This window comes from Arachis hypogaea, chromosome 16 (assembly GCF_003086295.3).
Source record: "Arachis hypogaea cultivar Tifrunner chromosome 16, arahy.Tifrunner.gnm2.J5K5, whole genome shotgun sequence".
NCBI lineage: Eukaryota > Viridiplantae > Streptophyta > Magnoliopsida > Fabales > Fabaceae > Arachis > Arachis hypogaea.
Genome location: NC_092051.1, coordinates 14960754 through 14975060, shown reverse-complemented (window position 1 = coordinate 14975060; position 14307 = coordinate 14960754). Strand labels below are relative to the sequence as shown.

At 29.7% G+C, this 14307-nt stretch overlaps 1 protein-coding gene across 3 annotated transcripts; it reads right to left on the bottom strand.

Moving 5' to 3' along the window:
* Nucleotides 1-243: 243 nt before the first annotated feature.
* LOC112758545 (pectin acetylesterase 12) lies at nucleotides 244-4198 on the bottom strand. Of its 3 annotated transcripts, XM_025807250.3 has the most exons (13): nucleotides 3963-4198; nucleotides 3554-3859; nucleotides 3405-3487; nucleotides 3207-3336; nucleotides 3054-3127; nucleotides 2883-2969; nucleotides 2501-2625; nucleotides 2368-2428; nucleotides 2161-2214; nucleotides 1454-1531; nucleotides 1166-1271; nucleotides 935-1080; nucleotides 244-860 (listed from the first exon to the last, which is right to left on the bottom strand). In XM_025807250.3, exons 2-13 carry the CDS (start codon nucleotides 3756-3758, stop codon nucleotides 750-752), a joined length of 1260 nt encoding a protein of 419 aa, XP_025663035.1. In that variant the 5' UTR covers nucleotides 3759-3859; nucleotides 3963-4198; the 3' UTR covers nucleotides 244-749. The 3 variants fall into 3 exon arrangements, with proteins under 3 accessions (XP_025663035.1, XP_029149961.1, XP_072075970.1); XM_029294128.2 differs by having other exon boundaries at nucleotides 3554-4198; XM_072219869.1 differs by lacking the exon at nucleotides 3405-3487 and having other exon boundaries at nucleotides 3554-4198.
* Nucleotides 4199-14307: the final 10109 nt, after the last annotated feature.

Below are 14307 nucleotides of genomic sequence, written 5' to 3'. Positions count from 1 at the left end.
ATATGAAGCCACAATTTGATCATCTTGCTTCTAAATTGATTTGGATTTTCTTCACACTTTTATCATGCATATATATATACTACCAAAATTCTAATTAATGTTTGTGATAAAATTAACAAAATTTGTGGGAATTTTATCTGGAGACATAAACAAGGACAACTCACCTTGTTAGCTGGGACAGAATCTATAAACTCAAAAAAGAAGTTGATCTGATCTTGGCCAATGGAGATACAGAGACATGAATGATATGTGCCTCAAATAATTACTAAATAATATTTAGAATTTTTCATACTACCAACATTTGAAACCCGTACTTACCATTCTTATGAAACAAAATAAAGAAGCCTTATTGACACAAATTCTTTGAAGTACATACAAATGTGAAAATACTCGTTTTTGATCCTGTAGAGTTAGATTCTGAAATTTTCATCAACCTTTGCTTTGAGAAATGAGAACTCACAAGAATTGTATTCCACTGTTCCTCCTACTAATGCCATAAAGAGCTCTTATTGATAATCCCTTACAAGTTTCTCTCGACCATATTTACATGTGGAGATATATATATATATATATATATATATATATATATATATATATATATATATATATATATATAAAGTATTTAGGACTTATTAAAATTGACTTCCAAATAGTGAATGTATCTATCTATATCATGTGGTACATGTTGTTGGCTGATTAATATTTGGGCAAGAATTGAATTGATGTAGATGATGAGAATGAAATTGGGGTCATGATCTGAATACGAGATGGTGACAGGTATTATCACAAGGGTAAGGACAATCAATCACCTTCACACCTGCGCGGTCGAAATACCAATCTCCAACAGCCACAGCAATTACCTGCATCCATGCGTGCTAATTAATTAATTAATTAATGATAAGCTCAATGTATTACTGTTAGATTCGGTTCTCACCTTGTTCTTCACGATTGGAGAATTTTCAGCGAACCATGTGTCCTGCCTCTCAGATTGGCAGTGAGAGAAACATGAATTGATGAACAATCCATTCTTGTATGATCTTGAGAACTCTTTTATAATGTTCAGCATGTGAATCCTGAATCCTGTATACGCACTCAAAACTCTTAATCAAACTCTCAAGTCTCAACCTATCTCTCTCTCTCTCGTAAATATATTTATATCGATCACCTTGAAGAAATTGGATCTGTGATGTAGTACATTTAGCATAGTTTAATCTGCAATCATGCCAATATCCATGTGGATCTGCTGATGGAGGCGCTATACTCGATTGGATCTGATCAAAATATATATACGCATGGATCTTTCTAGAATTAATTTAAGGTAATTACCCATATAAAGATGTTTTTATATTAAGCAGTGGAATCAAATATATCAAACCATCAAACTCAGTTATCATCTTCACATATAAACAAATTCATGAATAGTAACTTTAAAGATAGATATTATATGATTTACCTGCCATGAATCATAAGCAGCATTGAGAATGAATAGCGGGGTTCTAACACTCGCAATCAAGTTCTGGGGGAAGAAGCACTTAAAAAGCAATTGAACACAGACTCAGCATAATCCTTCAAATGAAAAACGAGTTAATATTTAATTTGTTTCTTGAAATTTGAGGTTGGACTCAAATTGAGCCTTAAAATTTCAGTTGCCCCAAATTGGTCCTTCAAAATTTATCATCGTAATTCAAATTAATTGCTGAATTGATCTTTATTAATGGCGTTTGATTTAGTACACTAATTTGCTGTGATTTGAATTTCTCGTCCCGGTTTTATATGATGAGATTTATTAGAGTCCATATAAGCTAGACAGCTACTCCCAAATTTCACAAATTGAACTTGTTATTATTGTTTTCATGAGAATGTTGAGAAGCCAATTAAATTTCTAAGTGCTCTAGTAGGTCTCAATCATATAAAATCTAGGCGAAGAATCTAAATTGTGACAAATTAATGTGTAAAATTAACATGACATTGACAAAGATTAGTTCAAAAACTAACGCGAGTTGCTATTGTAAATTTTAGAATTCAAACGGAATCAATTATAATTTTAGGAGTTATTTTAAATCTAACCTTATATTTGGGAGACTAAATTAAGTATTAACTCAACGAAAACCAATATGTCTAAGTAACTATTGGTAAGAGAAAAAGAAAAACAACAGTTACCGATGTGGGGTCAAGATGATTAGTACATATCTCGGGCAAATTCTTCTGTGCTCCCTGAAAACATTTAACATATCACAATTGTCATTGAAGAAAGGTTTTCCAAGTTGAATTCACAAAAGAACAATGATTAAGATTGTGATTTCTTAACACATTATGCTTTCATGCTATAGTACATATACATTGGTCTCCACATAGCTAATGTGATACCTGCAATCCTACGACACCGGTGTAGAAATTTCTGAGGGTATGGCCACCAGATATATCAATTCTGTAATAAAAAAATAATTAAGCATGGTGGAAACGCCATTAAAAGCAGGAAACTACTACAACAATTACTTACGCATCAAGAAACAATCCGGCATCACTAAGACACTTCACTCTGGTGGTCCTAGGAAAGAGGTTGCGAAATTCGTCGCAGTGTATGATAGTAGCCAAGCCACCAGCAGAGCATCCGGAGAGAAGAGCCTGAACCAAATTAGTTAGTTATAGACTTATAGTGTTACATAACATGGAAAGAAACAATATTTAACTAATAGTGTAAATATTAGCATTTTTGTCCTGGTCAGCAATAATTTGCACTTATATTTACAGAGACACATAAATTAATACAGTTTGCATTTATATTTTTTAGAATTTGTACAAATGAATTATTAAAATTTATTTGTTAAAGACAATTTAGCATTTGTGTTGGTCAATGATTTCTTTCTAATATCAAGTACAACCTGCTCGGCAAAGCGCATTCCCTGGGACATCAAATCTTCTATTGCGGCTGCCCAAATCCTCTGTCCTCTGAATTGTAGGTCTGCTGTCTGAGATAGTACATGAATTTCAAGTGAGCTATTGTTAAATCAAGATAAAGCAAACAAACATGCACTTGGTATATCAAACACTACCTTGTCTTCACTATCACCGGTAAATGATGCTCCATCACAATAACGAATCTTTACTCTGTTCCAATTGAAAAAATCTGCAGCCACGTGCAAGTGCAACAGATTACACTGCTAATACAAAAAAGTTTGAGCGGTTGAGTTGAATTAAATGGTGACCTGGGTTTTCTTCAGCTTTGTTGCTCAGTATTCCCGTAAAAGGAATCTCCTTTTCCATAAATGTGGATGATCCACGCCGTGTTCTCTTGCGATAAACACATGTTCTAATGCTGTTACACCATCCACCTCCCTGCACAAACACAATCGGTAAATTCATGTAACTTAGCAGAAGAATTAGAAAGATGAATGAAGTGAAACCTCTAAATTAATAAGCCAGCTGTTTGCTCCTGATCCATAACCCCGATGCAAATGATAAGCAGGTAAAGATCCATCCAAGCACACTGCCAGACGCAGTTGTTGTATGTGTTAGCATGCATACAAAGAAAGAAAAATTGTGGAAAGTGTACCTGCTCCTTTGGCAGCTGCAGTATGAATAAGGGTGAGTCCCACGAAGAGAGTATTGCTCTGAAACAAAGATGATTCATGAGCCTCCAGCAATGAGGGTTCTGTTTCATTCAAGTGGTGATATTCATATCCTTGAAAGCCATGAACCCAGTTGCTTAAAACAAGTCCTATCGCAATCGCAATGGCAAGCCAGAAAAGTTTCCCCATTGGAGCACCGGACACGTTTGGAATCTAAGAGAGTTTTCTAAGTTAACTCAACGGTTTATATATACCATTCGTGTCACCCAAGCTCTCTACGATCCTTCGCTCTATTATTTAAACAAGTTATGTAACTATATTAGTATTTAATTGAATTCAAACTAAAGAAAGAAACCTATGAGAAAAATAATGTAAATGATGATAGTTACTGACGTGAAGATGTATTCATATATAGATAATACAGTTAAAAACTTGTAGGGTGTGTTTGAGAAGAAATGTGGTGGAATTGGAAAGTGAAATATTAAGGGTTAGGCGGTTGCTACTTTTGGTAAGACACGGGGAAAGCGGTGGCGCTGATCGGTGCTTGAATTGAATAGAATGGCCAAGTCCTCGATCGTACTACCGCATTCAAATCTTGAATTCAACGAGATGGGTCGCTTCTTTTCATTTCACTTGACATCAACCACTAGGTTTAACCTTAATAGGAAGGTGATTATTAATAGTTAAAAGTAATAATCACCTAATAATAATAATGATGATGATATTATTGATTAATATATGAAACAACACGACCCCACCAGCGGCACCGCTGCGAATGTGATGTAGCCAAAAACCCAACGAAGCAGTGAACTACGTTACGTTCAGTATACGCAACAACTATATCTGATATAATTCCCTTGATTATTGATTTGAGTTTCACTTTATTTAGTATGTGTTGTGCCTACACGTAGCTTCTTCACTCATCAACTCAACTGCTTCATTCTCCCAATCATAATTATACTGATTAATTCCATCCCATTTTGCATGGACGCCATTAAACCACATGTTAGTTGCTCTCAACTACCCAAATTGCTCATCGTCACACAGCAAATAAAATGCTTATTGTGGTGCCAAAATGTTGAGGAGGAATTGTAATGACTAGATCAAGACCATGCGATACGCGAAGAGTTAAATTAATTATATTATATAATATAAATTCAAAATATTATATTGTTTAGAGATGAATTAGATAATATATATCTAACATTTTTTAATTGAATTTTATGCTATTTAGAGGTGTTTAATTTTTGTTTAGAAATGTGATTTCTATATTTTTTTTGTGAAATAGATTGTTTTAATATTTTTTTATAGTGTATAGAAAAAAGTTTGAAGATATTATTTTAAAAAGCGATCAAGTGAAAAAAATTAAGAGACTTTGAGTTAAAATTAAAAGACTTGTATTATTTTAATTCAAAAGACAGCAAATCACACAGCTAATGTTATGACTAAAAATGCTATTCTAAATTCAAATATATATATATATATATATATATATATATATATATATATATAATGACTTCAACTTTCGAACGGGCTAAAAAAAAAAAGAGAAAAATACGTGGAGGACACATGTTCCCACTTAAAGGAAAAAAAGAGAACACAATCCTTTTTTTTTCATCTCTTCTTTCATTCTATCTTCCTTATTTCAAGATCTATACCAAATTATAATACACTAGATTTTATTTTATCCTTTTATTTTATTTCTACTTTAATATATAAATCGCTTATATCCAAAAAAAAAAATTATTTTCTCATATAACACTTTCATTATCAAAAAGTCACACTTCTGGCTACACCACTCTAATAACAAAAAATATTACGACGACTTTATATATTTAATAATAAAATAGAATTTTTTTATTCGAAATCATACTGCTGTTTTCTTTGAAAAACCGAAAAAATACTTTATCTCAAAAACAAACAAGCCTATATATATAAACAAAACTTATTACATAAGTAGTTTATAAATATAATATACATACAAAGCATACAACTCTTATCCCTCTTACAAGATTATAATAATAAAGGCGAGAAAAATCTATAACATATGTATACAAATAGAAGTAGCATATCTAAGAATTTAACAAAAACTTCGCAAATTTCTTCGTTCGTTCTGAAAAGAGAAGTCTGTAGTGTAACGACCCAACTTCTAGCATGTCATGACTAATGCTAGCCGTCAAGTGCTACTTCACGATTTTTCTTAGAGACTCTAGACCTTATATTAAATATATATAGCGCTAATCGAGATCGCGTGTCAGATATATAGACATAACAAAATAGGTAATAGTTAAATAGATAATATATATATATATATATATATATATATATATATATATATATATATATATATATATATATATATGAAGCATAGAAAATACATAAAACATAGTAATATTATATATATATGCCCGAAGGCTCATTTAGTACATCATAACTCACACTGGGTTACGTCATTGCTTATTCATGAAAATATTTATAGACTCCATATTTATACTAACATACCTCAACTCACAAGAGTCACCCTAGTCTGGGACCCATTCTAACTTGTTTATATAGGTATTTACAAAAGCACCTAACCCTCTAAAAGTCTATACAAAGTAAGGGCAAAGACAACTACTACTACTGCTACTATTATAACTACTGCTGGTCATCGATCACTGGTAGTTGAAGAAACACAGAAGTGCTGTATGGAAGTAAAAGAAGTCACTCTGACCCTCCGGTAATGCTACTGCTGCTCGCTAGTCACAAGGCTAGAAACTCAAAGAAGATCTCACCGATTTGCATCTGCGCAGTGGGAAAGTAAGGGGTGAGAACCTAAAATTTCCAGTAGGGTACTACACAGAAAAATCTAAGGGGTTCCGCAGCGTAAGTCTAAGACTTCGCGCAGTTAGGTCGGTAAGTCACACAAATAAGTACAAGTACAAGTATATAGCAGAATAGTAACCATGCACAAAATACAAGAAGCAAAGACACAATACAATCACAGGTACAAGTAAGCAATCACAAATATAGATAATGCAGCAACCAAGTATGATGCATGTGGTCCTATGCAGGCCATGAGCTCATGCGTCGGTTGACTACCCGCAACCCGACGTTACCTAGGAGCTAGTCCTAGATATGATTTTCCAATTGCGTCCGTCCGTGTATACGTGTCGATGTGGTTAAACATACCACCAGTCCGTGACAACAGACAATCGTGGCAAAATTTGACGCTATAATATACGCACAAAGGAAAAACATAGTTTTAGCAATTAGTCGGTAAATACCCGCCTCCAAACAACCTCTAGCACCTTGGAGTTTGCAGTTCTTTTTTCGTGACACATCTTAATAAATTTTATCTCTAAGGGACTTCTCTACCCTTCTTTTTAAATAAAATTTGTACCCGGTCCTTTCTTAAAATATCTCATCCTTGTCACATATTTTACCATTTTTGTTCTTGAAATTTTTGTACATTTTTAATTTTACCCTTTTTGTATATAACTTCGTTTTTCTAGTTTTTTTTAGGTTTTTAGTGACGTTTTCACCACTAGTGTTATTACATCACCATTTTACCCCTCATATTTTTTCTAATAGACCTTTTCTCCTTCATTGAATTAATTAATTATTTTTAATTTGACTTTATACCTAAAATTACTAATATGCCCCTAAGTACTCTAATTTTACCGTTTAACCTGATTTACCGTCAAAATGTTATCAGGTTAATCCTAATATTTTCTATGACCAAATTATCCATAATACTTTTAACTAATTTCAATTCTACCCTTAGGGACCTAAAAAATCATTTTACCTTTTATTAATTTATTTACTTATTCTAATTACCACTTTTTGTCGTTTTACTTCTAACTTTTACTAAAACTTTTATTTAGACCAAAAACTTTATCGTAATTATAATCTTGACCAATTAATTTATATAATTACTAATTTATTCTTGATGACACTAAGTTTAGAATTTTACTTATCTTTCTATTAAATTACATTTTTAACCCTCTTTTTACCCAAAAATGACCATAACACCCTTCTTACTTTTACACTTTTATTCCATAGGATTAAAATCAGTTTTCTAACCTCTTTTTAAACCTTATACACATGACTTTCATGATCATTTAGTGGCTAGATTTTCAAGAGTACAGTTTTTTATTTTTATCCACTTTTTATGACTCTTAAGACTTGAAACTTAAACCCCAAGTGTTCCAAATAATTTCAATAGTTTCATACAATTTTCAGAGGCAAATAAGCTTCATATATCACTCAAATAACAGTCCAAAAACAGATAAGCATTACTGAATTTTCAGAATTAAGAATCAAGCACAAAATCACCACAAAGTAGCTCATATGAACACCGAAAACAAGCACAAACATATTCTAACTAATCCTAACCCTTACCTCTTATGTAGTTCAGTTAGTAAACCTTTCTCACACTAGAAAACATGCATACAAGGACAGAAATACAGCTGGTGATGGTGTAGTTTTGTTTTTGACCAAAAGTGTCGCAAAAACGTCAAAATTCAACCACTTTGAACTCGAATCTCTCTAACTTCTTAGGCGTGCCCCATGGATATTTCAAGAGGAGTTCTATAACATGGAAGAGAATAAGAATTCATCATGGCTACTATTTTTTAAAAAAAGAAAAGAAAAGGAGAAAGAATAAGAGTTTACCTAGTCGAAATTTCGATATAAACGCAAGGATTAGCGAAAACGGCAACCGTTTGTGCTTGTATGGTTTGAGTCCTTGAAAAACACATGAAAAATAATAGAAGAAGAGTTAAAATATGGGCTGGGACACAGTGAATAGGTACAAGAATTTTTTCTCTTTCTCTCTCAAGCATTCGGTCAAAAGAGTGTAAACATGTGTAAATATTTTGTAAGTAAATTTTATGGCCACTGCTTCCTTAAATAAAAAATCAAAGTCTTGCTGAATTTATGATGGTAAAAGTGGCTGAAATTTTCGTGGTCAAGGGCTGGGCTTCAATGAATAAGGGACGTGAAAACGAGGAAGTTTGGTCAATGCTTGCGTGTCGAGTTTATCCACAATTAACCACAGTTAGTTAATTGAGGTTAAAAACACAGAAGAGAGGGGTGAAAGGTTGAGATAGTCTCGGCCCAGAGGCTGAGAAGGAGAGACAAATTACTTGGGTAGCAAGTAAGAAGATTTGGGGTCTTTAGAAGTCGTTTACGGAATACTAGTAAGAAATTCAGTTTGGAGTAAATTTTACTGTGTGGTAGATAATTAATGGCTAAGATTTATTCTTAAAGAAATAAATTATGAATGGATGGCTAATATTAATCTTGGAACACAATTACCAAGGTAGAAATTATTTTTACCACTGGTTTTGAAGTTTTTGGTTACAAGAGTTTTTCTTGGCGCACGCAAAACTGTCATTAAAAGTGAATTTTCGGCTCAAAAAGTCTCTAGTGAGAAAAATAAACTAATGGTAAGCTAATATTTATTATTTACTAGTCAAACTTGACTTAGAGGGATTAATTACCCTCATAAAGTCAATTTTAACCTTATTAATGGCCTTTTTTATTTTTTATTTATTTTTATCTTTAATTTTTTTTTTACCATTGAACCAGCCTCACTATTTCTTGTTGGACCGTGGTTCGAAATTTTGCGAAATAAATTTTAAAATAGCCACAAATTTCTATTTACCGAAAATCGGGTTCTTACATGTAGGGGTGAAAACATCATCATCGCTATTTCTCAATAGAAGATTTAAGAATTGTTATAAAAAGATATTTTCAATAAAACTATTTTCAGTCGCAGTGATCGTCAATTCATTATTCAAATTTAAAACTCATTTTTCTTATAAAAATTTCACGTAAAATAACATTCTATATATTTCACCATTTATGTTTGGTTTGCAAATATATTTGACATATGTTGTTGTATGTTGTCTTTAAAAATGGATGTTTATTATTAATATTGAAAGATAATATTTATGCATGTTGGTAAAGTTTTAAAAACAGAAAAAATTCTGTTCATTTTTCAAAAATTTTATCAATTGACTTGCTACGGACTTGTCTCTTAAACTTCAGTCATGACTTGATTCGAATCATAATATTATATGCTTAAATAAGAACCAATCCAATTAATTTGACTTTTTTTTCTCTTTTTTCTTTTATTTTTTTTCATAGGTAAACACACAAAATATTTGGAAGCTAATTTATAAAAAAATATTATAAAATATTCATTTGGTAATATACATGATTTAATATTATTATTCAAAAAAAATATAAAAAATATACTGTTTTAATATAAATAATAATTATGTTTAATTGTTATTTTTTAATCCAATTGAGTAATAATATATATTAAATTTAATTGACTAAGAAGTTTGAAACTTTGTTTAGTGGCTTGTCAAAATTGATTGAAATTTTATACGGTTGATGATAAATAATATTTTAAAATAATAAAAATTAATTCAAAATTTAATAAAAATAAAATGGATAGAATTATACATAAATTGAACTATAAATAAAATTTTAAGGGGTAAGAAATATTTTTTTGTTTTTGAAATTTGACAAAAATTTTAAAAAATATTCTTAATTTTTATTTTATTTTTATTTTGTCCTAAAAATTTTTTATTTGTATTAAATATATTCCTGACCGTTAAATTTTTAAACAATTTAAGATAAATCTAACAATAATACATGATAATTATGTTTGATTTATTTGTGTTAAAAATTGTTCTTATATAATTGTTGTTGGATTGGTTTTAAATTTCTTAAAAAACTAGCTACTAAGGCTATATTTGATGTAAATAAAAAAAATTTTGGACAAAATTAAAACAAAATAAAACTTAAGAGTATTTTAAAATTTTTTGTCAAAATTCGGAGATAAAAAATATAATTTACCCATTTAAAGTTTATTCAACTTATTTCATATAATTATTTTTTTAATTGTTTTAAGTAGTTATTTTTGTTTATCTTTTATTGCTTTTAGGTACTATAATACCATGATAAAATTATTAAATAAAATATAAGTATAAATATAATTAATATTTTAATAATTAAAAATAACATTCAATTTTCTAATTTTAATTTTTATAAATAATAATAACATGTATTTTCAACGATATTAATATCGTTAAATAATATTAAAAAATATAAATTATTGAAAGATAAAAGAAGTAATATACAGGCGACAAAAATATTATATAAATGAATACAATTAGACAATCACGTAATATATATAATTGACTAGTGAAGAACGTAAAAATAAAACTATGATCATCAACCACATTCCTCAAATACTTGTGCAAAAAATAGCAAGAGTAAAGAAGAAAAAAGAAAAAAAGGTATAAAATTATATGATAGAAGATAAAAAAATTGTGTGAAGTAATATTTATTTGTATAGTAAATATAAGAATGAGTGAATATAAAAGGAGATAATGAATTATATTTTAACTTAATTTATACCAATTAAAAAAAATTAATATTAACATTAAAAAATATAAAGTAATTTGTATGGAGATAAAGAATAAAAAAATATATAAAAATTTAAAGTTAAATACTATTTTTTTTAATTGCCTACAGTATCACTCAATCTAAGGTTAAAGACTAATTCATTGTGGATTTAAATTTTATGGAATTCGAATTCTAATACTTATTTAAATGGACAGGTGAGTTGATTATTCGACTAATAGCACACTAATTTTATAATAAAAAATAAAAAACAATAGACTTTATATGAAAAATAAAATAAATTTTATAACTCAATCATAATTATTAAAAAAATAATATTAAAAAATCTTATGATATTATATAAAGATAAAAAATAACAAAAAATAAAAATATAATAAAAATTTTATGGCATAATATAAAGATAAAAGACTAAATCACTTAAAAAGAATTTTCGTGACAAAATAAATATTTAAAAGTAATTGTAGAGTAATCTTAGTTTTTTTTAATAGATTATAAATAAATAGATGTATATTTTTGTCGGTGATATGAGACAGAGAATTGTCATGTTCCGTATCGTATTTAATCAAGAGAAATAATATACACTACATTTTTACAATTTCTTTTCATAATAAAAAATAATTATTTATTTTTTATGTATCACTTTATTATTAAAAATAACAAATGTGCACAACATTCTACTTTAACTAATCACATATCATTGCCATAAAAGAGGAGCCACGTGGTCTAGCTCATGCATCCAGCAATGAAGCAATAGTGCAATACCCCTTGGAGGCTTGGAGCATGTGCAGATGTGCTGCTTCAATATTGGGTCCTTCTCAAAATTAGGTCCATCATAGCCCCATATTCGTATTCCTCTTTTTTTCCCCCTCAACTTTTGGGCTCCATGATCGTTCTTTCCTTCAGTTAGCCACTCTCTGTTTCTTTGTATGACTCCTCAGCCCAACAACAATTGAGTTTTCTGATTAATCACGATATGACAGTGATAGACACCAAATCAGAGATAACTGACTTAGGTTGGTCGAGTAGTCAGCTTATTTATTTGTTTAAGTAAGGGTCAGCCGAAGAGCCTTAGTTCAGGTGGCGTTTCACCCCTCTCCACCACTAAAGTCTAGAGTTCAAACTCTAGAGGATGTATTTAAAGAAGAAAATGTGATAAATACAGGAGGAGTGTGTGGATGTGTTGTGTACCTAGAATTGAGAGTTATCTAATTTATTGAGATACTTAAAATTGGGAGTTGTCCAATTTACTGACCAAAAAAAAAGTAAAGGATCCTGTCGAGTTAGAGAATTAGAGTATATCGTGAATAAGAGTGATGATGGGTGGTACGTAACGTCAATAGGGTTGGGAATTGGGAGGGACCGAAGAAGACGACGAGGAAGATTGTTGACTTGAGAGTCACATTCATAACCATATCCCTTTCGGGTGGAAGAACTTGTCAATGTGAACAGTTAATCAACAAAACTTTGCCCTTCACACCCCACCACCAAACATATATCAAAATTTTAGGGTCACAAAAATCATACATAAAAGTATAAAACCAACATAGTGAACGCAATTAACTGTATATTCTATGAGTTGTTATATTTCCTATGAATCTAACTGATATTCACAGCAATGCCTACCTTAAAAGTAGAATTTAGCTTCGATATAAGGATTTTACGTAATTATTCAACTAAGTTAATACATTAAAATAATTTTTTAATTATTGAATTTAAAAATTAATTTTTTTTGTTATTATAATGTATAATTGGATAAATGTATAGAACTTGACAACTTGTATACATTGTCAATGCATGAACCTAACTTTGAATTTATCAACATTCATTAATTATTAATTGTAAATTTATTTTTCTAATTGTTGATTTCTAAAAAGATTGAAATTAAGATTTATAATTTAAAAATTTAAATTTTAAAAGTTGGTATTTAGAATTTAACATTTAAAATTTAGAGTAATAAATATAACTAATCTAAAGATGATCAGGTAATTTTAAGATATTAACGGATATAAAAAAAGTTTAAGGAACTAATAATTTTAATTTATATTGGTGAACATTTTTAGTTAATAATCCAATATTTGTAGTGTAATAAGTTAACACCATTTGAGCTATAACCCATTGGCTTGTAGTGTAATAAGTTAACACCATATTTTTAGTCAATATTTTAAATATTATTGGCTAACTATTGACAAAAAATAAGAGTTATTCTCTGCATACAAGTTATTTTTTATACAAGTCCTTACAAGTTATTTATATTTACGTGTGTACGTTCTTTTTCGTGTCACTGCTGCACGTTCTTCTTCTTCTTTTTCGTTATCGTTGTCACCAACACCACCTCCTCCTCCTCTTCCACTTTCTTTTTTCATTGGAATTTCTTCTCCTCATTCCTTTCTCTCCTTCTCCTCCATCATCAGTTATCTCGTTGTTAAAGATAATAAATAATTCAAGTTCAGATTGTCAATTGAATTAAAACGAAATTAATTATTGTTTTGAATCCAATCAAATGACTGAGGTGTTGTTCAATTCTAGTTAATTTTTTCGTTAGTAGTTTATGATTCTGTAGGTGAATAATATTTCATCGTTGATGGTTTGAATGGAATGTAATGTAAAAGCTCTGCATTAGAAGAAACATTTTTCTGCATTTGCAGCAAATTTGGGTGTAACACGAAGATATTTGAGTGTATTGTTTAAGAATTTTAGGTGTATGTGTGCTGATAAGTTCTGCATAATTCAAAACTCTTCTTCTCCCTCCTCCTCATCTTCTATTGCTTCTTATTCTTCTTTTTCATCATCATTATCATCTTTTTTTTTTCTTTTTTTATTTTCTCAAGTTTCTTCTTGTTTTACTCTTTTAATAAGAATAAAAACAAAAAAAATTAAACAAGTAAGAAGAAGAAACACACAATGGTACAAAATTACTTGGAAGAGGATGAACTTACATTTATTCAACTAAAAGAAAGAAAGAAATAAGGAAAAGAAGAAGAAGAAAAAAATACAGCATTAGAGAAAATATTTTTCTGTATTTGCAGCAAATTTAGGTGTAACACAAAGATATTCGAGTGTATTATTTAAGAATTTTCAGTGTATGTATGCTGATAAGTTCTGCATAATTCAAAACTCTTCCTCTTTCTCATCTTCTGCTGTTTCTTCTTCTTCTTCTTTTTCATTATCATCACCATCTTCTTCTTTTTTTTTTCTTATTCATCTTTTTCTTTTTGTTTTAACTTTTTAAGTTTCTTCTTATTTTACTCTCTTAACAAGAATAAAAAAAATCAAAAAAAAAAAAAGAAGAAACACATAATGTTACAAAATTACT